At 45.6% G+C, this 23,342-nt stretch overlaps 3 protein-coding genes across 3 annotated transcripts; 1 reads left to right on the top strand and 2 right to left on the bottom strand.

Annotated features, from left to right (window-relative positions):
- Positions 1-1,680: 1,680 nt before the first annotated feature.
- Positions 1,681-12,220, bottom strand: GUCD1 (guanylyl cyclase domain containing 1). The gene is made up of 6 exons (XM_048514261.1): positions 11,710-12,220; positions 9,495-9,579; positions 7,577-7,742; positions 5,998-6,089; positions 4,177-4,418; positions 1,681-3,207 (listed from the first exon to the last, which is right to left on the bottom strand). The coding sequence occupies exons 1-6, from the start codon at positions 11,744-11,746 to the stop codon at positions 3,116-3,118; spliced, it is 714 nt and encodes a 237-aa protein (XP_048370218.1). The 5' UTR covers positions 11,747-12,220; the 3' UTR covers positions 1,681-3,115.
- A 63-nt stretch (positions 12,221-12,283) lies between these two features.
- SNRPD3 (small nuclear ribonucleoprotein D3 polypeptide) lies at positions 12,284-14,502 on the top strand. The gene is made up of 4 exons (XM_048514262.1): positions 12,284-12,442; positions 13,000-13,151; positions 13,802-13,994; positions 14,356-14,502. The coding sequence occupies exons 2-4, from the start codon at positions 13,026-13,028 to the stop codon at positions 14,415-14,417; spliced, it is 381 nt and encodes a 126-aa protein (XP_048370219.1). The 5' UTR covers positions 12,284-12,442; positions 13,000-13,025; the 3' UTR covers positions 14,418-14,502.
- A 1,560-nt stretch (positions 14,503-16,062) lies between these two features.
- Positions 16,063-23,120, bottom strand: LRRC75B (leucine rich repeat containing 75B). The gene is made up of 3 exons (XM_048513657.1): positions 22,656-23,120; positions 18,622-18,734; positions 16,063-17,502 (listed from the first exon to the last, which is right to left on the bottom strand). The coding sequence occupies exons 1-3, from the start codon at positions 22,911-22,913 to the stop codon at positions 16,944-16,946; spliced, it is 930 nt and encodes a 309-aa protein (XP_048369614.1). The 5' UTR covers positions 22,914-23,120; the 3' UTR covers positions 16,063-16,943.
- Positions 23,121-23,342: the final 222 nt, after the last annotated feature.

Raw genomic sequence — 23,342 nt, 5'->3', positions numbered from 1 at the left:
GCAGGTCCTGCATAGGAGCCATGACTCCGCTGTAGGTGTTAATGCAGGCAGGATTTTGCCCATTTGGATAGTCCCCACACCATCCCTTCTCAGAGTGAAGATTGCATATTGCTGACCTGCAACAGCTGAACATGGGCACATCTGTGTGGCTTGTTAAAAAGATATATTTCTGTTAACAGCTTTTTAAAAAATAACAAAAACCATTTAAATAACCAGTGTAGATTACAACAAATCTCTTCTGTCCTCCTATTCCATACACACTGAGGTTCTTAGTATTGAAGAGTGAATTTTGAAGATTGCCTGTTTAGAAACCATCTGCTATGAAGCCTCTCAGCTTGGCTGAAAGTAGGCTGCATACATCCTGCTCTTGGATTACAACTTAAACCTTTACTGGGCGATTCAATGACAAAATATATTTTTGGTATAAAGTTTCATCTATGTAAAATATTCCTTTTGTTGTGGACAAGAGCAAATTAAGGTGGGTTGTGACAAACATTTGCTTGAATTCAGCAACCTGATGAACGAGAAAAAAATGAGGGTTATATCTGTCTCCTTAAGCAGACCTTTGACTTTGGCACAAAAGGAACCCCCCCCCCCCCTTAACTTGGGATTTCCCTTAAATTTACAGAATCCACTGCTTGTTTTATATAGGCTTGTAATATACTTTCACTTCTCTTTGTGCAAAATAAGAAATAAGTTCACTGCTTGTACCCTCTCTGGTAGTTATGTCTGCCACTGTTATTAAGCCAGTATCTGAATTAAGGTTTGTTTGGTCTTCTTTCTTTCATTACCTCATTGTAAAACCTCGGCTCCTAAGCCATATAATCTTCGGGTCACTTCCTTAATTACATAAAGGAATGAGGTAGTCATGTTCACCAAGCATTTGTCCAAAATTGTAATTTGGGAACAGTACAGGTCTGTCAGATTACGTGAAAGATTTTGGTAAGAATCGGCAAGCAGTTCCGCTTAATTCACTACAAATATATTTAAATTCTGTGTCTTTTACAGTGCTACGATTCCTGGCTTTTAAAATCATAAAGTGGCCCTTTAGTATTATTAGCCTTAGAAGAATTCAGCAGTCTCTTCAGCGGAAAGGACTATTGTCCCTTCACTGTTGAAAATATACATCGTTTTAACAAAAGATTAGCATAATGATAGACGGGACAGAGATCTGAGATCAAGCTCTTGCCCCTCTTGTGTGGCTTTCATAGCATGGCTGGCCCCCTGCAAACTCCTGTGTTCTCCCCACCCCCACTCCTTGCAAGTGGACTCTAATGCTGGAGCTGTACATAAAACAAGGGATTCAGACAGTCCAAGTGACACACAGAACTATTTGGCGCCTGGTACAAACGGCCGCAACAGCAGGAGCCAAATGTTTGCCTCGTTTTTTAAGATCTGTGTTTATAGTGCAATGGGATTCTTCATTTTTCAGATTATTTAAAGCACTTGTCTCACTGCATTCATTATATGGGGTGGATGAGATTTTGAACCCAAACAACATGGCATTTTATGGCACACGCTCCTTAAAAACCCACAAGCAAAGTCCTGCCACTAGAGTCTCCCTATTTCAATTGTCTGTCCCTGCCAGAATTTTTTGTTCCCACTTCACTGGCTAATGTCAAGAGTGTCACCCCTGATTCTGTGTATTTGCAACACTTTTGAATAAAGTACACAATAGGCTATGCTGTATGAAAGTTTTATTTTGTTTTGTTTCAATCACCAGGGAAGCCCCCATCCGAGCATGAGTGTAGTACTGATGAGGTAGGAAGCGGGTTCTGGCTAGCACCTGTCCTAAAACTCAGCTAAGAGAAGTTTCCCTGTTTCAGTTCTGAATCTGGCTGTCTCTGCCTTGGAAGTCCCTGAATAATGTTGGCAACAGAGTCTAGTCTCCAATTACAGGTCTGTAGCAACTAATGAAGTTTCCCTCCCTGCCTGCTAGCCCTGTGCTGATTCTGCCAACTGCGTGAGCTTAAGTGAATTCTAAAGCATCGTTCTATGGCCAAGTCATCTGCTTACAGATTTGTTCTGACAGCACTGTGTCAGTTTAAAAACAAGACACTGAGGCTGAACCCGTGGGTGGCCATTAGTGTCACTCGAGTGGTACTGGAGGGGGACTGTATTCATAATCTTATGGGTTCAAGTGGTGGGGTTGCAGACCCCACTTCCACTGTTAATCACGCTTAAGATCAAAGAGTTAAAGTTGTTTAATTGTATAGTGTTGGGACTGCCAAGTTAGCAAAGGACTCTTCCCAAATTTACCTTGAAAATATTTATCTTCTTGAGAAGAGGCTCAGTACATTCAGGATTCTGGAACGCTTCCCCAAAAGCTACTCTGAGGAAGGAAGCAGAGTATCTGAAAATAAATGGGTGGCATGCAGTGGGCAGATTCACACCACCGTTTCCGAGGCACTAGTGCAGTCCCTATGCAAAAATGTTCCTCTTCACCTAATGAAACCATCTTCTGAAAGCACTTCCAGCCTGCTGCCAACACAGCTAAATAGATCTCACACTTGAAGTTGATGACTGAATGCAGAGATTCCTTCAGAAGAACGGTGTTACCACAAGCGTGTCCCTTTCTACTTCATAAGTAGCTGTGGGGATCAGTTTCCGTCAGTGCAATCCTTTTTAGACAGCAGTAACTTCTTCCTCTTGCTGCCTCAAAATAGTTTATTTTATTGTGATCTGGATGAAGGATGTGTCTTCATTCATTGCTTCTTCCTTTCTCCATATGCACTCAAGTGACGACTAACATTAATAGAACTGGTTTCTGAGAGTTTTATTCCTGGGAAGGAAAACTGTCTGACATCCAACAGGAAAAGAAAGTCTGGTTTTGCATTTTAAACTGAAGTGTGCAAAATTAAAATTAAATACATACACATCCCTATGTATGTATATAGCATAGTGTATGTACACAGGCTATTTCATTGTCAAGAATAAAAAGATGGCAATGGGACAGCAATGTACCTCTACCAACGTCTCTAAAGCATCCCTTGTTTGCAATTCTGCTGCAGTCTGGGAGCAAAGTCTCTGTGGCAGGAGTCCTGAGACAAGCCAGCTGCCCAGAGGTGCTGGGCAGGCTGGGCCAATGATAAACAGGAAGCACCAGACCCAAATGTCAGCTGTCTGTGTAAATAAACAGGATGTCTTCATCTGTGCCATAACTTGTCCTGGCTTCCTCAAAGTTATTGATGCTGGTGCTGCATGTTCCTGTGGGACAGGACCGACATGTATTCAATGAGGAATTGGAGTTTGAAAGAGTCCACAAGACCAGATAATGTGAATCCACAGTTAGAAAGCAGCGCTGTCTAAGTAGCAGCCTCCTGAATGATAAACCAAGCAGCCCATGCTTCAGAGACTAACTCGGGCTTGGATATTGATCAGATGTTTCATAGAATCACAGAGTTGCAACAGACCATAAGGGCCATCCAGTCCAACCCCCTGCCATGCAGGAACATACAATCCAAGCATTCCTGACAAATTGCCACCCAGCCTCTGTCTAAAAACTTACATAAAATGCAATTCCCCCCCCCCCGGCAGCCCCAAACCCACCAAAATCCTGTTCTGGCAGAGAGGATAGTCCCTGGAATTATTTCAGAAGGGAATTTGGAGCTGCCAAAGAAGGGAGGGAGGAGTAGAAAAATCACAATCCACTGGTGGAAAAACTTGTGCAGAAATATTAGTCTGGATCCAACCCTGAGTGCTGCTATAAACATCTTGCAGTAACAACATAGTTGTTAAAATATTTTACTATTATTATGTAAAATATTTTAAAACAATCATTCTAGCACATTTTTATCCTGCCTTTTCTTCCAAGGATGGATGGATTTATTAATATCTTGATTATTTTATATGTCTGCACTTCATCAGAAGTCAGTTCTGAATGTGGCAGAATTTAAACATTTTAATGAATAAAAAGCTCTGTGTAGTATGCATAGGATCATCCCTCTTCTTTCCTCACAACAACTTTGTAAGGCAGGCTAGACCAAGAGAGACTGCTTTGTGACATGGTGAGAATATGAGCGGGGCTCTCCAGTCACTCACACTGTCACCATTAATTCACATAGCAGACACAGGGCAGAGAAACTTTGACTAGCATTGTTTGAATTTTAAAAAAAATAAAAGCTCACAGAACTGGAGAGGAGGATAAACTAGTGGATACAGCGGGTGGCTACTCACGGTCAGCATAGGCAGGGTTGTTGTAATAAATACTCCCTGAGGCTTCGTTGTAGCCACACAACACAATGAAATGGCCCTGGTAGTCGGGGCTCCTGCAGAAGCACTTCTGTCCAATTGGGAGAAAGCAGCAGTATTTGACCGGGCTGGAGCACAGTTCACACAGCAATAGGACTGCGTTCACCAGCACAATGGCAACATGGCCTTGAGCCAAGTGCTCTTGGATGTCCTGGATAGTCACTGTGCTGTAGAAAAAGATGGAGAGAAAGTAGGCCAGTTAGTGAAGGCCTCAGTTATGTCCTTGAGGACTAGAATAGACACCAAGCATTTTTTGCTGTTCATCTAGATACTGTAAGTAAAAGCAGTAATTTCTTAGGCAATGTTAGCAGAATGTCTACACAACATGTGCTGAAATGCAACATATGGCCATGAATGTGCATTTTGACCTCAGGGAGTTCTTCCAGTAAGCATCTGGCATAGAGATATGAAGTAGTTTAAAAGAACTCCTTGTTCATTGCCTCTCCCAAGGGCTAAGCTGGCCACTGCAATGTGAATTCCATAACTGGCTCCACCTTGGGAAACCTAGTTGGGTGTTTATAATAAATAATAATAAATTAGCTTTGAGCCTGTGCCAGTGATAAGCATGTTAAAAATTTAAGGTAATGACTATATTTGTAAAAATTCCATATGCTTACACATATGAACCCTTCCATCTCTGCATAAAGCTTACGTTATAATTTTCAAGGACAAGAGACTGGGGCTACAATGGGAACACGTGAATAAGAAAATTCCAACTGCACATGCATCATAGTAAATGTTGTAATTTGGAGCTATATGTTGATGTGTTTTATTCTGGAATAAGAGTGTGGAGGGTTTAAAAGTCTGCACGACAGATCTCCATTAGCACATTAGTCCTGCATGGAGGATTTTAAAAAAATGATCTTTTCCCAATAACTGGACTGTGCTTGAGATGAAGCACTATTATTCTTAGCCATGGCCACAAGGCTTGAATGTTGAAACACATCTTAGACTTTGTATAATCAAAAACAACAAGAGCTCCCAGCCCCCAAGTTTCAAATGCGACTGAATGTTATTGGGCAGCAGTGGCATAGGAGGTTAAGAGCTCGTATATCTAATCTGGAGGAACCGGGTTTGATTCCCAGCTCTGCCGCCTGAGCTGTGGAGGCTTATCTGGGGAATTCAGATTAGCCTGTCCACTCCCACACACGCCAGCTGGGTGACCTTGGGCTAGTCACAGCTTCTCGGAGCTCTCTCAGCCCCACCCACCTCACAGGGTGTTTGTTGTGAGGGGGGAAGGGCAAGGAGATTGTAAGCCCCTTTGAGTCTCCTGCAGGAGAGAAAGGGGGGATATAAATCCAAACTCTTCTTTTTCTTTTAGCAAGCTATGTAATTTAAAAGAGAGGTCACAAAGTACTCCCACCTGGAGAGACAGTTTTGAAAACTAAAGCAACAACAGCTTTACGGATCTCAATTTTAACATGAGAATAAATCTTACATGGGCCTTGCTTTCAGAGAAATACGCACAGGATTACAATTCAAGAGTTCAGAGAGACTTATTTCTTAAACTTCATTCTACTGCATTTTTATCTTGTTCCTCCTCTGGGTGGCAGATACAGCTCTTCCCTTCTTCCCTGGGTCCCCCAGTACCAGTCTGAGAGTTGGCTCCCAATTCTCTAAGCCCAGCTGAAAATCTGTAGGAAGGGTTGACTTGAGAGCTTTCACATTTGGGTCTAATGATTCTAGAAGAGTTGTCCCATTTGCACAATAAAGCAAAAAAAGAAAAAGACACCACTGACAGCTCACCACTTTTCCACCAACACCTTGAAGGCTTTGGCTTGCGCAAAGAGCTGGTTGACTCGGTTCTCCTCTGTGTCAAAGTGTTTCCTGTAGAACGACTAAACAAAGAAGACAATGAAGCTGGTCAATATGACTCTCAACACGAGCAAATCTGAAGCAGGTGGCTTGTGAAGGGACCAAGCTATATTAGCATGTGCTGTCCGAAGTTAAGCATTGGGGGATACACAATTATGGGATCTAGAACAACACAGCAGTTCAGCAGAAGCAAAAATCAGACAGACTGCAATATTTATGAATTTTTAATAAAACTGTATTTTTTAAGAACATTAAAAAGAGTCCTGCTTAATGAAACCAGTAGTCCAGCATCCTATCTCACACAATAGCCAATCCAGTTGCTCTGGAGAGCCAATGAACAGGACACAGAGACCAAGGCCTTCCCCCTTAGCACTGATATTCAGAGGTTTACTGCCTCACTGAGAAGAAGCCCTTTACGTACCATGGATAATAGTCATTGATGGACCTATCTTCCACAAATCTGTCCAACCCCCTTTTAAAGTCATCTATGTTTGTGGTCATCAGTACATCCACTGGCAGTGAACTCTATAATTAAATTGCTTATTGAGTAAACAATTATTTATTTCTGTCTATTCTGTTCCTACTGCTAATCAACTTCATTGTGTAGCTCCCAAATTCTAAAATTATTATTACTATCTCCCTCTATCCCAGTGATGGTGAAGCTATGGCACGGGTGCCAGAAGTGGCACTTGGAGCCCTCTCTGTGGGCACGCTCACACAGAGTTCGTCATCGGGGGGGATGGAAAATCACACCCACACACACATATCTAGGCTGGCCTGGGCCACTGAGCATGACATGCATGCACCGTGGTGAGCAGGGAGGACTCGGCTGGCTGGCTGGTGCCTGTGCTCCAAGTGGCTGCTGCCCGGGGGGGGGGGGGGGGGCACAGAAGAGGCAGAGATGCTAGAGAGGCACAGAGCGGTGCACGCAGGACTTGCTGGAGGCTAGAGCAGGCTGGCCCCTGCTCGAGTGGGTGGGGTGGAGGAAGAGGGAGCCAACTGGTTTTTTTCTAAACTGAAACCTCAGCATTCAGGTTAAATTGCCAGGTCGGCAGTTTGCAATAAATAAGTGGGGTTTGGGTTGCAATTTGGGCACTCAGTCTCAAAAAGGGTCGCCATCACTGCTCTACCCACTTTCACCACATGCATAATTTTAAAGACCTCTGAATGATTTTTACAGACAGAAACCAGAATGATATGCAATATTTCAACTGAGGCTGCACCAAGAGACACACCATTTACTATTTCATTCTCAGTCCATTTCCTAATAATGTTTTATGTCGCCCTGAACCCTTCAGGGGAGAGCGACTCATACATTGAAAAAATAAAAATAAATACAATAAATAATGTCCAGCATAGGGTTTGCCTTCTTCACCGCTGGTGTTGTTCTCCTAAGGAAACCATGGACTGGCCCTCAAATGGCCTTCCTAAGGAATCCCAGTCTTCACTTTGTCAGAAAACCAGAATGTAGGTAACATCAACATTTCAGTGTTAGAATCAGGAAACTGACCTGGGTTTTGTAACCCTTGTCTACCCCTAGGGTCTGTGTACAGAATCTGTGCTTCACACCAAAATGGCGCATTAAGTAGGCCAAGTCAATGGTCCATATGCTTTTTGTCAGCCGGAGTTCCTGAATGGCCTTCTGAAATTGATCATCATTCAGAAGATTCAGGTATCTGTAGTTTAAAAAAATGGGCGGATTCAACATTAGGTAAAAAACAACGTTTTGAAACCTTTCATATGGCATATGGGAAACATAGAATTACAGAATCTGCCTAAAACAGATACCACCCCCAGCACCACAAAAAGAACTCAACATTCAAAGCAATGGGATGTTAAATGCTTGCTTCCTTTTGATTCTTTGTTCTTGACTTAGTGTGTTTACTGGGTAATGTATTTTTGTAAGTGTAAATGTATTTTAGAGCTCATTTTTGTAAATGCAGTAGGGATCAAAGAAAAGGGTCTGATAGTTACAGGTGGGGTTTTTTTGAGCAAGTGAAATACTGGAGGATAAAAACTTTGGCAAACATCCAATGGGAAGTTTCCTTAGACATTGACTGAGATACAGATCAAGTGATCTCTAAGACATGCGCTCATTCTGCACATGCAGAATAATGCACTTTCAAACTGCTTTCAGTGCTCTTTGAAGCTGTGCGGAATGGCAAAATCCACTTGCAAACAGTTGTGAAAGTGGTTTGAAAATGCATTATTTTGCGTGTGCGGAAGGGGCCATGGTTCAGAGTTTGCTTCTGTGCTCCCTGTTCCCCGCTAGGTGCTGCAACCCCCATCCCCCCCACTCCCATTGCTTTCTGTAACTACAGTTTAAATGTTACAGCCACATTAGGGCTCACCACTATGGTTTGAAATAACCAGGCCTCCCTTGAAATCACATTTTGAAATGGGCTTCCAAGCCATCTGTTTTGGACAACCTGATCAGCTCTAACCTTAGCCCCAATAAGGCCATAGATCTAAATTACGATTCACACAAACCATGGGGGTAGGGCCATGTAGGGGAAATGCATAAGCCTGTAGCACATTCCCAGAGTGGAAACCACGATGGTGTCTGAACTAGACCTGAATTGTGACAAACAGAAGAAAGACAAGGAAAACATTGGTGGTAGGAGAAACTTCAGGAACAGTAGGAGAGAGTAGCTCATTCAGGATCAGGGTTATGGGATGACCTGATAATGAGAAGAAACTTGCAGGAAAAGCCACTGAAAGAATTCAGAAATGAAGAGGAAAGAAAGTGCAGGGAAGGACGTTTGGTTTCGGAAACTGCTTGGAACGGGTAGGGCAAGAGGAGAGGCGGGTTACAAGTAGTCAAGATGGGAAATTACCAGCGCACGGACTAACGTCTTGGCAGAAGGGATGGAGAGAAATGAAAATCTTCTGCTTCATATCTATTAAGTAGACATCTAAATATTCTCCTGCACCTAAAGCTCATGTTCCTCTGTGGAAGGAAAGACGAGTTCAGCAGGGTAGCTAGCAGGTTGGAAAAGATGAAACCCAGGCAACATAACACAGAGAAAATCAGAACCATTGTTATTTGTGGGCCACAAACAGCAGCAACCTTGTGGAATGGAAAAGGGCAAGATATGCATAACACATGAAGAGGACAAAGGCCACCTGTTGATTACAGTTACTTAAAGAGCAATGCAAATCAGTCATATGATACAAGTGTATACCACTGGGGGAAATAATGATTTCTTAGATATTTTTTTTACATCAAATAAATCAGTCTCTGATAGAAGAATCTATACTGAGACTTCAGTTATTTTTCCTCCATGTTTTCTCCCTCTAACAACTGAGAAGCTAGCACTATAGCTAGTCACACATTCATTAAAGGGCCAGCAACCTTCACTCTTTCTCAGATCCCAAAACTATTTTGGTGGTAAGTGCTATAATTGGCCCCGGCCAAATTTACTTACTGCAGTACCATCCTGGAGCAAGCCAGCCCACAGTCCCAATGGTACCACTGCTGCAGAACTGGCACTTTCAACTGCACGTAGTCCCCTGCGCCAAAGAGGAAAAAGCAATTAATGAACAACATGGCAGAAAAAGAGACATTTTCCTACACATTTATTTGTCCCTTGGGGGAAGCCTCATCTTTCATTCCATTGTGTAAAAATCTGCATGCATTTTTTTAAAACTCCAGAGAACCTAATTTAAATAAAATTTATGAAGCTGATTATGCAAACTGGTATCACAGGATAACCACCTAATGGGATTATTTAGTGTTAAAAAGATGAAAGTGGGCAAAATGTTTATTAAAACTGGTTTTTTTTCATAGAAAAAAATCATGATTAAAAGCACAGTGTTTTAGCATGTTTTTCAGCATGGTAAATGGAGTAGAAAACAGCCAAATTGGGCAGTTTCAAAGCTGAGACCTCCAAATGTTCTTTCCCATCCTCTCAACCAGATGTTTGAGATCACCAGTTCTGCCCCTCTCCTCCTTTGCCTCCTCCTGCAACAGTATCAAATCCTCAGTCTTTCCTCTGCTCCCTTCTGTGTCATAGCAGAATAGAGTAGAGGAAAAGCAAAATCTCTGCCATTCCTGACAGGCACACATTCCTGACAGGCACACTGCCAGGAATCTTGCAACATGTGCAACTGAAGTAGGACACACAGAAACCAGGTCTGGAGTGCTGATGGACAGCCACTTTAAGGCAGCAGCTCAGGAGCAACTGACCCAGTACAGCTTCAGAGGTCAATCATGTTGGTTTGCAGTAGAAGATCTAGACAGGAGTCCAGTAGCGCCTTAGAGATCAACAAGAGTTTCAGGGTATAAGCTTTTGAGAATCGATGCTGCCTGCATATTTATTAGTCTCTGAGGTGCTCCTGGACTCGAACCTGGACATCAGAATAGGAGATCAGGTAGCGTGCATGGAGCAGGGCATTTCTTCTACAATTTTATTAATTAAACAATTTTGGCCAACCTCACTTCTCTTCAGACTGGATCTCTGCTCATTCAAAGTTGTAGGACTAGAGTCCAAACTGTATTCACTGTATTGGAGGTGGGGTCATAATAAACACAAACTCCCAAAACAACCTGGAATAATGCCCTGCTTTTATCAGGACATCTCCAATGATGAACTCTAGAAAGTGGCATCACTGTTTGAAGGGAAACTATGCAAATACAGTTTATAATTATTATTTATTAATTTTTGCATACCGCCCAACCCCCGATGTCAAAGTCAAAACTCAGCTTTCCAAACAGGCTTCTCATCACTTGAATGTGTGCACAATTGCAACTAAACCAATTACTCCCTTGAATAATGAACTTTGCCATATCAGGCCAGCAGTGAAATAGGGTCAACCCATGTAATTTCCCAGGTGTGCAGAAAAATGTGTGCATGCCCTAAAGGAATATCTAACGAAAACCCAGGTACTCCTTGCATTTCCGGAACCACCCTTGAAAGGAAATAATTGGGGCGGGGAGATCTCGCCTTGTAGGGCCTCTAAAAGAAAGGGCCTGGGTTTACTAGTTTAAAGACGAATCAGGCAGGCCAGGTAAGGAGCCCCATTGAGTGGCTGGTGGGCTGTGAGAAAAGTACTCAAAAGATGTTTAATCAACACACTCCCGCTTAATACCAGCAAGGGCTCCCGACGTGCGTCGCTCTTGTTTACGAGAGACGAGGAGTTCGTGCGACTTGTGTGGCCAGGAACAGGGCGTCACGTTCAAGCCTGAAACCCTGGCGGAGTGGCGGCTTCGAAGCGAGCCTGCAGCCCGTCAAGCCGCCTGTCAATGAGCTGCCGTGCCCCCCGCCCCCTCCAAGTGCCGGCCAGGGACAGAGCCAAGGCGGCCTCAGTCGACGTCTGCAGCACAACAGGCACCCTCACCCCTCCACCTCCGCTGGGCGCCCCAGCGCCGGACGGGCGAAGGGACCAGGAGGCGCCTGCCACATTTCTCCGCCCACGCACCCTGGACCACGCACACGTTACACGTCGTTCTGCAAACCTTCCCTGGAAATGTTTTTAAACATGTAAACAGCAACCGCGGGAGTGCTCGCTTGGCCACGGAGCGCGGCAGAGGAGGACTTCCCCTAAGCCCGGATCGCCACCCTGATCAGCCCACAGGCGGACCCAGCGCTCTGCACATGCTCCGTGGGCCTCCCGCCGTGTCCCCTCTGGCTCTTGACCGACCTGCGGGGTGCTCCGCCTCCTCTCTGGGACTCTTCATGGCGGGCGGGTGGATGTTGGACCAAGAAGCCGCTCAGGGGGCGGCCGCGGGCCCAGTCATAGCTCCCCCGGCAGCGGCGGCGGCGGCTCTTCCGCCTCCTCCCCCTCTTCCCCCGTCCCTCCCGGGCTGGCAGAGGCGGAGTCGCCTGTAGCGGGAGGCGAGGCGGGCTGGTGGGGCGGGCTCCTGTCAAGGGAATCCGCCCTGCGCCTAGGGCGTGCCCCCCCGCCCATAGAGGAAACGTTCTGTGGTACAGCCACAATCTCTAGCCCAATGTTTTTTTACACGTTACTGTTCTTGACACGATAGGGCGGCGGCGGGCGGGCGGGCTACACTCCTCCACGCCGGGCAAAATGAGCCGCTGGGGATCGAGCGCGAAACTGAGGCAACCTCACACCAGGCACCCCACTACAGCAGCCATGTCCTACGACCGGTGGCTTTGGAGTGGCGAGGCCGCGCCTTTTGCCCGCCTGACCTACGGAACTGTTGCCCGGGGCTTCTGCTTCCCAGCCGGACCTTTCAACGTGCAGCGTCCCCTATCATAGAGTTTAAACGGTCGGAGCAGAGCGGTCTCACGTTTCCGGGTGATTGGCGCGTTGTTTGGTGGGGTTCCGGAGAACGGAAATCAGGTAGTCGCCGCAATAAAGATCCCAGGCGTTGAAGAACTCGGTTGATGCCGTGGAGGGAGAGACTGCAAGGGTACGCCTGGAGTTTTGTTGATGTGCTTGTAGCGGGTCTCCCTTTCCCTCCTCTCCTCTCCTCATCCTCAACCCGTTCCTCGCCGCTTCTACGTGTGAAGTCAATGGCTGGGTTCTCCTGTAAGGCCTCTTCGCTTGGTTCTGTAGTTCTCTCCGGTACTGGCTTCTTAGCATCTCCCGGTTTATTTGGGTTTTTGGGATACTCTTTATGGCTCTTCGTTCTTTTTGAAGAGGCACGTGCTATTCGGGAAACGCAGTTAGATGTAGCATTCCGTGGATTGTTCACGTGGTCTGGAGGCACGCAGCAAGAGAGAAGGTTGTGGTCACTCGTGTGTCCCACACTCTACCCTTTCGTGCCCATGAAGGCTTGTATGGTAGCGGCGTCTTTTTTTTTGTTTCCTCCCCACCCTTTTTTGTTTTCTCCCCACGGTCTTTTTTCTCAACACTCCCACGCATTAGTATTCTTGACCTTTTTCGCTGACATCTAAGTTTACAAGGTGTTTTTTTTTGGCGGATAATAATGTGATGAATGACTATTTATTTTTACATCTCTTCAAGTTTGAATACAGACAACAACTGCTGCCATGTCTATTGGAGTGCCAATTAAAGTTCTGCACGAAGCAGAGGGCCACATTGTGACTTGTGAGACCAATACAGGGGAAGTCTACCGGGGGAAGCTCATTGAGGCAGAGGACAATATGAACTGCCAGGTAAATTTCCACTGGGAAATAGCAGTTGGGTGGTTGTGGGAAGGAATGGCCTTTATAAAACGTTCTACTTTGGTTCTTCATCCAATTTTGTGGCTCTTTAAGCCAAAAAAAGACAAAAAAACCCTTTGATGGACCCTTTCCCTACTGCAGAAGTAATGCATAAAGTGACCTGGCTGAAAGAAGTGCTGTCTCACTACTCCCCCCCCCCACCTTTTTGAAAAAAATTAGACTCCAATTCCTCCAGTGGCCAGTGTTGATCCATCCTTAGATGTTGTTCATGTTTTATAAGTGGGACATGAGTAATCTGAAAAGTATAGGGAAGGGCCATTAGTACACAGAACAAAAGTATATGCATATTTATTGAGTGTAGCCCATGGGTGCTATCATATTTAGTACAAGAAACACAAACTGAGACATAATGACTGTATTGGTGTTCCATCACAATTTGTTTTCCAGGAGTTCCCCAAGCTCTTAAAATCAGTGCTAATCTGTTTGTTTTAAAGCACTGAAAGCATTCTGCAAACTATTTGCAGGTTTTAACATTGATTCTTGATTAGACAGGTTTTTCTGTGTTGGTTCTATCACAAACCCTGCTCTCATGCTTCTTTTTGCAGAGCCTTTGTAAGTAACTCCCATTTTTTCCATTCTAGATGTCAAACATCACAGTGACCTACAGAGATGGGCGTGTGGCACAGTTAGAGCAAGTGTATATTCGGGGAAGCAAAATTAGGTTTCTCATCTTACCAGATATGTTGAAAAATGCTCCAATGTTGAAAAGCATGAAGAACAAAAACCAAGGTTCTGGAGCAGGAAGAGGCAAAGCAGCTATCCTCAAAGCCCAGGGTGAGTGCCTATCTGTGTGTAATTCCAGGAAAAGGGCTGAGATCTAGAAAGAAGGATTTTCAGTGTAGGGTGAGGGGATTTCAGCATTTGGCACTGGTGTTTCACCCCCTTCTCTCCCTTGGCATCAAGATACAGTTTCCCTGCATGTACAGTTTGCTTATCTGCTTTATATCCTTCCTTTTCTATTTTTCTGGTCTTTGCCTAGAATAGAAGTTTTAGATCTTGGAAATAAAATGAATGCTGCAAACTAAAATGAGCCCATGTGTGGTAGGTTGGTTGTGTGTGTTTGTATTTTGGTAATAGAGAACTTGGCTTCCTCTGGAATATTTACAAGGTTTGTGTGGATTTTTTGTTTCTTCAGTGGCTGCAAGAGGAAGAGGACGTGGAATGGGGCGTGGCAACATTTTCCAGAAACGAAGATAGGTTTGAATTGTGTCTCCTTGGTAAACTAAAAGTTGTCAGAAATTAATTGCATTGTGTGTTCCAATAAATTTTTTCTTAGAACATGGTAATTGTGTTCTGTGAATTAAATTTGTTTTTAATGTATAAATTGGCTGCTGCTTTACTAACCAAATTAAATTAGCTGTAGAGGATATAAATTATATCATTTTAGCTCCTATCTGCCACCTCTCTCTTTTCCTCCATTCTTGATTTGAATGACTACTACTTGCACACTGAGGCAGATTTCTTCATGGGATGGTTACAGTTGAATTAATGACAAAGATGCTCTTAACAAATTTTCAACCTTAGGACTCCACTTAATAACTACAAAAATATTTTTGTTGCATTTTTTAACTTAAGAATAACAGGGCAAGGTCATATCATCATTATATTTGTATAACTTTTTTGCCCAGTGGAATTGTTACGTAGTATTTGAGGTAATGTTCAGTGTCAGATTTTACAAAATTCAGAGTGAGGTATGCATAGTGAGCTTGCAGACATGCTGTGTTAATTTGGATCATCATGAATCCTGATGTTGTACTGAAGCAGTTGTAGATTTGTTTTATTTTTGGTGAACTATAGGGACAATGTTGTGCTTTAGTTTGAGGTATCAGTCACAACAGGAGAATACCATGCACTTAATTGATAATGTTGTTGCCATTGATGTTCAGATCATGCACTTTGATAGATGTTAACCCTGGCTAAGAAAAAAGATTTCTTAAGCAGGTAAGTATTGTTACCTGTAGCATTGTTATTTCGATGTTCTGGCCTTGACTATGATTTATTTATTGTTTGCTTATTACTGCTGTTACATGCCCACTTTCATTTTTGTGCTCCTGTTTGAGAGATTCACTCTATGCAGTGGTTCCATAAAGCTTTAGGAAAAGGATGAGCAAGGGCATCCAAGGCTACACTGACAACTTCTCTGCCCGTTATCCATGGTTAGTACATCAACTATTGTCCTACACGCCTTCACCTAATCCAAAGGCTAATTGTGACTTAGAAAAGAAATTGCAGGTCACTTGATAAAGAAAACTTAAAACTATTAGCTGTTTAAATGTATAAACTAAACTAGAAATCCTTGCTGCTCAAGATCCGGCTAGTTCAAATCAATATAAGACCTGCCCAGACCAAGAAGGGTTCTTCACCTTCAATGACCTTACAATTATATGTGCACACACAATTTCCATGAGCACTAAACTGCACTAGACTCAGTATGACAGCCACGTGATGGGGTGGAGGTAAATACTGAAAAGCAATGTGAAATTTCTTGTATTTTCTTCTAGTGAAGAGTAGTGAAATATATATTCCAACGCTCAAGAAAGTGACACAGTGTGACTACTTCTGTTGTTGCCTATTGCTTTTTTGGCTTCTAAAGTTTTTGAGGAAGAGAAGGGAGAGAGTGCTCAGCCTCCAAAGAAGTTTTAAAAATCCATGCTATTTGCTAGGACAGCATTTGTAATTACATTAATTGAGAATGAAAATACTCTGTTTAAATACAGAAAATGATCTCCTTCTGAGGTGCTCTAGCATAGCTTCCATTCAGTGAGGCAGAGCCTGAATAAAGAAACTTCTAGGTTAGCTGTCCTGGAGGACTGCACCAAGTAAGCTCATTAAAATATTCCACTTTTAGGCAAAACAAAGCCATTTATTGTCCTTCGTTGCATACAACACACTGCCAGTACTGCAGATAAATCCATGAAGTACTGCATTATCTGTTTCAATATCGGCCTTGATATGTTTTAACACCACTTTAAAAGCAAGGCATCCCCAGCGGGTATCAAGCAAGGCAGAGCTGTGATGTATTTCACATAGGTTCACCTCTCTCTATCAAGTGGCCCAGCAATGCAAGCATTCCCCTTCTCCCACCCCATCCTTATACAACAGTAGTTTCTGCAATCCTTGTTTCTTATAATCCCCAAAGACATGTCATAGAGACAGCCATTCCTAATGGCTAGGCTTGAAATATCCTGACACTGCAACCTAGTCACATGTTTTCGTGGTCTGCACACAGAGTTGATGTGGGATTCCACTGCCTTTTGTCTGGAGAGCGAAAACACTGCAGCACAGGGGGAGGGTGCTTGGCACAAGAGAGTAGCTGGTGCTTGCTCTTGTTGAGGTCCTCCCGATGAGCAGCTCAGCTTTTAAATGCAGAACTCTCAATGCAAATAGAAATCATAGTCCCACACACTTATAAATTGACAGGAAGAAAGAAGGCAACAGTTTGTTAATCCCAGCCAGTGCTGCCTGGAGGTAATTCTGAGTTCCTACAAATTGTTTGTCTACTGATGGGCTCCTTGTCATCATGGTGAGTGACTGATGCCCTGTTGTGAAGTAGACGAGATAAAGACTGGCTGTGAAGTATAGCAGCCTTTCACTGGAAATATGTTGATCAGGACTGTTAAAGGCAAGAGAAGTGCCAGATGGAACTGGCTGAAGGCCTGGTGCCTGTACAGTCAAGTACCACTACCATGGTTTCATTCTGTTATAGAAAGTCTTACTGCCCAGTCACCTTTCACAGGACTGCTGAGGGAAGATGCATGACTTTTCTTCAGCCTTTGGCTGCATCTGTACTGCTTGCAGTGCTGCTGCCGCCTCCGTGTCTTCTAGCTGGCCAACCCTGGGACTGCTAGTGAGCTCTGAATCACTATCGAGGGACTCATAGATGGTGGGCAGGGTGGTCTGCAAATTGAGACGCTTCCGCAAGCCGACCAGCAGAGGCTGTGGCATAGAAGACACATCTACATTGTTGCCAAGGTCAACCCAGGCCAAGCAAGGGAACTGGTTCATGTCCTTCATGACATCTGTCAGTTCTTTTACAGTGGCTTTGGTCAGGCAGTTCCCATTGAGGGAGAGATGGGTGAGCTTGGGCAGTGACCACAGAAAAGGAAGCAGGGAGTGCATCTTGTCATCATTCAAGTCCGTGAAGCTCAAATCCACTGTGTCAAGGTTGTGGCCACTGTTCTGCAGGTAATAGGCCAAGTGATGGATGTCCTGGGTGGAAAGAGGGATCCCTGACAGATCAATAGCATCCTGGCTCAGCTTCTTCTGTAAGTTGTTCTTCAGACTAGAGAGACAGTATAGATGGGGAAGGATTAGAAACAAAGACCTTGGCACCTAAGGACCTTCAGGGCAAGGGGAAACAGCTTGGTAATGCTGTCTTGGTTCTTTAAGTGGCACGCCTCTCTAATTTAAAAAATCCAAAAACTCTGGGCCAAGCTTATGCCAACAGGGTACTGTGGAAGAGAGTTGTGATGGCTCAAGATTTACAGTTTTAAGCCTGCCCAGAACTTGAGATACTCCTGTTGCACAAAGCCTAAACTTGGGTCACTCGCTTATCCCATTCTGCAGTGGTTTTGCATGCTCTCACCTGTGCACCCATAATATTTTGTATGTCAAGCAAAGTGGTTGCCATCTGACAGGACCATCCAAGAATACTAGAATCCCAGAAAACTCGTAGATGTGCAACTTGTATTTGTTAGTGGCTGTAAACTACTTCCTGGCAGGTGATTTTTGTGCCTGGAAACTGTTCACAGGAACGTATGTGGATTTGGTTTCCAAAAGCCACCTGGCTAGTTCAAGAGAATACCCAAAGAGCCTTACAGGAAAATGCGACCCAAGTTGCTTGGCAGTACATCTAAGGAGGGACAAGAGGCAACCTGGTGGGCTAGGAAACTGCAACTTAATTGTAGCAAACCAGTTTGGTATAGAGGAGGCTCAACTTCATTGTAACAAGTCAGTTTGGTGCAGAAGAGGCTCAGCCTCTTGGGCCCCTTCCGCACATGCAGCATAACGCTCTTTCAATCCACTTTCAATGCACTTTGCAGCTGAATTTTACTGCACGGAATAGCAAAATCCACTTTCAAACCATTGTGAAAGTAGATTGAAAGTGCATTATTCTGCATGTGCGGAAGGGGACTCAGGCTTTATTTTGGTGGGACTTTTTCAGAAAATTGCTGCTATTTAAACAGGGTAGTAGACTGTGTTTGAAATGAACAGTCAAACTGAAGCAGGATGTTAGACGGCTGGAAGAGATATGCTTCTGTCTCTTCAAGGAACACCAGGCAGCCCCTTACTGGTGTGCCATCTACCATTCTTGCTGCTGATGTCCAGCCAGCATCAAGAGCCTTACACTCATTCCGCCCCTACCCAAGTTTCAATCTGCACCCCACTGTGCATTTCTCACCTTGCCTGTGACTTCCTCCTGGGCATGCTATGCTGGTGCCATATTGAGTGAGGAGTCAAGTGATAAATCAGCTGCCGGCAGATCCGATCTGCAGACTTCCAAGGGTCATATTCCTGAAACCAAAAGATGAAACTACTGACAGGGAGTTGGTGGTTTTAATTTCTAGCACACAGCGATGAAACAGACTGGCAAGGCCAGAATGAAAATGTGGCACAAGACAAGCCCAAAACAGAAAGTGAGTGACTACTGTAGGTAAGATGGAATGGTTTTAGCTTGGAGGTGTAAGTGGCAGTGATTTATAGTGCATCTTGGAAAAGATAAATGCCAAAAATAGAATAGACACATTCTGTAGTAAATATGTGTGTGATTTGGGTAGAAATACTCACAATAGGAGCAGCAGCATGCTGGATTCTGAACTTAAATTGTGTAACGTGTATGACCATATTAAACACATTACATTAAAAGGAGTCACCTTTAAGCAATAAGGCCATTGAAAATATGTGGTATATGCCCATTATACACACACACACACACACACACACACACACACACACACACACACACAGGTACTGCCATTCTCTAACACTGTATATTTCCATCTAAATCTGCATACTACATATTTCAAATAAAACCCTGCTTTAAACAGCATTTTTGTTCCATCTAAATAGTTCCAATTTTTTCTACTTATTGCAAACATGAGCAAATTCCTTAGTGCAGCGGTTCGCAACCTAGGGGTCTCGAAGACCACCTTAGACCAGGAAATTCCCATCACTCTCTCAGCCGCAGCCATGCCGTAATGGCGGATCGGGCGCGGACTTTTTCGCCTTCACCTGAGACCTTCCATAGGTCTTCAGCTGAGAGGACCCAAGCAGCAACCTGCCAAGGGGAAAAAGCCCCCAACAAGACGCGGGAGGACGCCTGGGAGAAGGTAGCAGCAGCCGCTGCGGCACCAAAAACAAAGAAGACCCGGACGAAGAGGGGTGCAGCTCCTCTGTCACAGCAGAGGCTCCTGGCCTGTGGCAATCCAGCAGCGCCAGGATTCTATTCTCTAGAGACTGATGACTAGGGAAAGCGAACTGCAAGCTGGGATTCTGCTCAGGAGTTTCCCGCTGTTGCAGAGAATGATGCCGGATCCAGGCAAAATCAGGTGTGGTGGGCCGGGAAGGCGAGTCATCCAGTGGGGAGGGCAGAGAACACCCAGAGCAATCCAATCTCCGGTGGGCAGAGCAACCCCAGATCCAGAGGGCAGAGCAACCCCCAGCCAGGTGGGCAGGGCTACCTCCCCCATTCTTTCCTCCAATTCAAACGGCCAGGAAAACAGAGCCTTTAGAGCAGGCTCATGGAGGGACGCTTCTCCAGATGAACTCATGAACAGTTTAGAGAAGCCATGGGGGTCACCACAACATAAGGAACTATATTAAAGGGCTGTGGCTTTAGGAAGGTTGAGAACCACTGCCTTAAACTGACCACAGCCCTATTCTCGGACTGCGCCCTAGAACTCAATGTAACACTAAGGCAAGCCTGAGCCCCTGCCCTTAACCTTAACCCTAACCCTAATTTATTATTTTTATTTAATTAATTCAGCCATAAATTGTTCCCAAAATTGTAACAAAAACCCGAAACCTAAAACTGACCATTTCCCTATTATCAGACTGCGTCCTAGAACTCAACGTAACACTAAGGCAAGCCTGAGCCATTGCCCTTGCCTTTCCCTAACCCTAATTTATGAATGTTGTTTAATTTATTCAGTCATAAATTGTTCCCAAAATAGTAACAAAAACCTAAAACTGACCATAGCCCTATTCTCAGACTGTGCCCTAGAACTCACCGTAACACTAAGGCAAGCCTGAGCCCCTGCCCTTGCCTTAACCCTGACCCCAACTTATGAATGTTGTTTAATTTATTCAGTCATAAATTGTTCCCAAAATTGTAACAAAAACCCAAAACCTAAAACTGACCACAGCCCTATTCTCGGACTTTGCCCTAGAACTCAACATAACACTAAGGCAAGCCTGAGCCCCTGCCCTTGTTTTAACCCTAACCCTAACTTATTTTTATTTAATTTTATTCAGTCATAAATTGTTCCCAAGATTGTAACAAAAATAAATAAAATAAAAAATAAGCTAGGGTTGAAACTAACACAAGAGATAAAGGCTTGCATGAGTGTTACGATTGAGTTAATAGGACGCAGTGTGATCATGAACAGGGCAATGGTCGGATTCTGAATTTTGGAGTTTTGCCTACTACCACTAGCAGAACTGCAACCTTAACTTTTTATTTTAATTAATTTATTCAGTCATAAATTGTTCACAAAATTGTAACAAAAACCCAAAACTTAAATCTGACCATTGCCCTATTCTCAGGCTGCGTTTGAGAACTCAACATAACACTAAGGCAAGCCAGAGCCCCTGCCCTTGCCTTAACCCTAATCTTAATTTATAATGTTTATTTAATTTAGTCAGTCATAAATTGTTCCCAAAACCTTAGTGGAAAACATTTTTCCCAGGCCATCACATCACTATTGAATCTACCTGGGCACTTCTAACAGCCCTTCTGTTTCCTCCCCAAAGTAAGTACACCCTCCCCCCCACCTAAGGGGTAAGCAATAAGCCTCACTTTCTTGGGGCATTGCAGATCTCTGGCTAGACTCATCAGAAGGTCATGAGAGATGGGGTCCACAAGGTTGAGAAAGGCAGCATTCTTATAGAGGTAGAGATCAGCAACACTGTCAGGCACCCTGAGGGGAGGGATGATGCTCTGACTGGCTAATGCAAGACTGGAGCATGCCGCTAAGCCACTTTAAGTGATAGGCTCTGTGACTTGCACTCCTTTTTCCAAGCAGTCTTCAGCAAAATGTATCCTGAACGCGTGGTAGGTTTTCTGAAAAAGAAGTGCAAAGACCAACAACAGTTTCTTAACTGTGTACATCCTGCCAAAACCACCAGCTCAGAATTGTAGGGCATTGGCCCATCCTTCAGAATAATCGTCCTTGCATTTTTGCCCCTGGTTTTTTATCCTTTGGAGCTCCACTTCTCACCCAGGTGCCATTGTCAGAGCACTGTCAAACTACAAGTGTCTGATCAGCAAAATGCATTTGACAGTTGTCGCATGACCCAGCCTCATACTGGGCTTAATTGAATCTGCTCCATAATTGGACAGTAATATGTATAAAAGATTGTACTGGCTTCAGTGTGACTTATGTCTCCGCACTGTCTGGTGGAACACTTTGTCGGAGCAAATAACTTTGTGGAAAATATAAGTAGGACCGCTTCTGTGAAGCTGAGCTGCTGTGTGCACCTGAGTTCCTACAAACGTTCCTTTCTGTTTTGCTACTCTGCTGCCCTCGGATACAACCCCATCCTTCACAGGTTATGGGCCCAGCCCATAGGCTTACTCGTGAGTAAGGCCAGAGTGGTTCTGTGTTGGAACATCCTGAAGGGGAGTTGATGTTCCAAATGGCTTCCTCATCAGCTTACATGCCTGTGACAAGCCTAAATGTTCCTTTGTGTTTTGACACTCTGCTGCCCTTGGATATAACCCCCTCCTTCACAGTCATTCAGTCCCAAGAAATACTTGTTTTCCCGGGCTCTGCTACATGTATCTCTCAACCAGATTTGGGGGGGGGGGGGGGTTTGTCAGAATATTACCTGATATGTTCACTTTTATTTCATTAAATGAATATCTTTTACGCTACAGCCACCACCTCGAGCTTTGGTGCCAGGAGGCCAGGCGTGCGCGCGCCCCACCTCAGCCAGCTCCCGAGGCACCCAGGCCAGCTCCTCCCTGCCCTGCCCTGCCCTGCCCTGCCCTGCCTGCCTCCCAAGCAGCTCCGCGCTTCACCAAAGCCGGCCATGCTGCACTGCCCTCCTCTCAGCGCCAGCGCAAGGGGCGGGGGAAGCCCCAGCCCGGCACGCCCCAGCGGAGCCCCCCTGGCGGGTGCTGGAGAGCAGCGCGCCCGCTTCCTGCCGCGCTCCCTGGCCCTCCTCTCGGCCAGCCCCAACGCCTGGGGGCCGCCGCCGCCCCTTCTCGCTCACCTTTCGGAGCAAGCGGAGGACTTGCAGCGCCTGGTCCCGTTGGCGCGCGCGGAGAGTCGCCTGGATCTCGCGGATCCACCGCACTCGCCTCTCGTAGGGCGCCGCCTTGGCCGACCTCCGCGCCGCGGACAGCTTCTGCGAGCCGCGGAGAAGGGAGGCGAGCGGCGGGAAGCGGGTGGGGCGCCGCTCCGACCTCCGCCCGCCCGCCTCCTGCCGCCCCTCGTCCGGGCTCCTGTAGCTGCTCAGCCTGGAGCCCATGGCGGCCACCCACGGGGGCTCAGCCTGCGCGGCTGGGGAGCGGCGGTCCGGGAGGCCTGGCTGGTGCGGGGCCGCCCCCCGGCATCTCCTCCGCGCTCCCTCTCCCGGGCCGGCTGGCTGCGGCTCTCTGCGCCAGGCACGTGCACGGGGCGGGGGCGCTGCTGCTGGCTGCCGGAGTCCGGCTTGTGGGAAGCGGCGGAGCGCGGGGCGGGGCGGGGGGATTCCCAGCGGACGGCGCTGCAGCCATTGCTCTCGCTTGGGCCTGCGCGGGGGACCGGCCCGCCCTGGCATGTTCCGTCTCAACCCCCCCCCCCCCCCAAGTATTGTATGGCCCCTGCCCCACATGCCGGGCTTGGCTCCCTCATCCGCTTTCTCCCTGGGTCCACCCTCGGTGCCGCCTCTTGGCCAAGTGGCTTCCAGTCTCAGAGC

This window comes from Sphaerodactylus townsendi, linkage group LG13 (genome assembly GCF_021028975.2).
Source record: "Sphaerodactylus townsendi isolate TG3544 linkage group LG13, MPM_Stown_v2.3, whole genome shotgun sequence".
Taxonomy (NCBI): domain Eukaryota; kingdom Metazoa; phylum Chordata; class Lepidosauria; order Squamata; family Sphaerodactylidae; genus Sphaerodactylus; species Sphaerodactylus townsendi.
Note: the sequence above shows the minus strand (reverse complement) of the source record. Positions and strands in the feature narration are given on the sequence as shown.

Coding starts and splice junctions, on each gene's coding strand:
- GUCD1 (XM_048514261.1), bottom strand. CDS start 11,746: ATGAAGAGTCCCAGAGAGGAGGCGGAGCACCCCGCAG. Junction 9,580..11,709: donor GGAGGCGGAGCACCCCGCAG/GTCGGTCAAGAG, acceptor TCTTTGGCGCAG/GGGACTACGTGCAGTTGAAA. Junction 4,419..5,997: donor AAGGTGTTGGTGGAAAAGTG/GTGAGCTGTCAG, acceptor CTTTTTCTACAG/CACAGTGACTATCCAGGACA.
- SNRPD3 (XM_048514262.1), top strand. CDS start 13,026: ATGTCTATTGGAGTGCCAATTAAAGTTCTGCACGAAGCAGAGGGCCAC. Junction 13,152..13,801: donor AGGACAATATGAACTGCCAG/GTAAATTTCCAC, acceptor TTTCCATTCTAG/ATGTCAAACATCACAGTGAC. Junction 13,995..14,355: donor AGCTATCCTCAAAGCCCAGG/GTGAGTGCCTAT, acceptor TTGTTTCTTCAG/TGGCTGCAAGAGGAAGAGGA.
- LRRC75B (XM_048513657.1), bottom strand. CDS start 22,913: ATGGGCTCCAGGCTGAGCAGCTACAGGAGCCCGGACGAGGGGCGGCAG. Junction 18,735..22,655: donor TCCTCCGCTTGCTCCGAAAG/GTGAGCGAGAAG, acceptor TTTTGGTTTCAG/GAATATGACCCTTGGAAGTC. Junction 17,503..18,621: donor AGGAGGAAGTCACAGGCAAG/GTGAGAAATGCA, acceptor CTGTCTCTCTAG/TCTGAAGAACAACTTACAGA.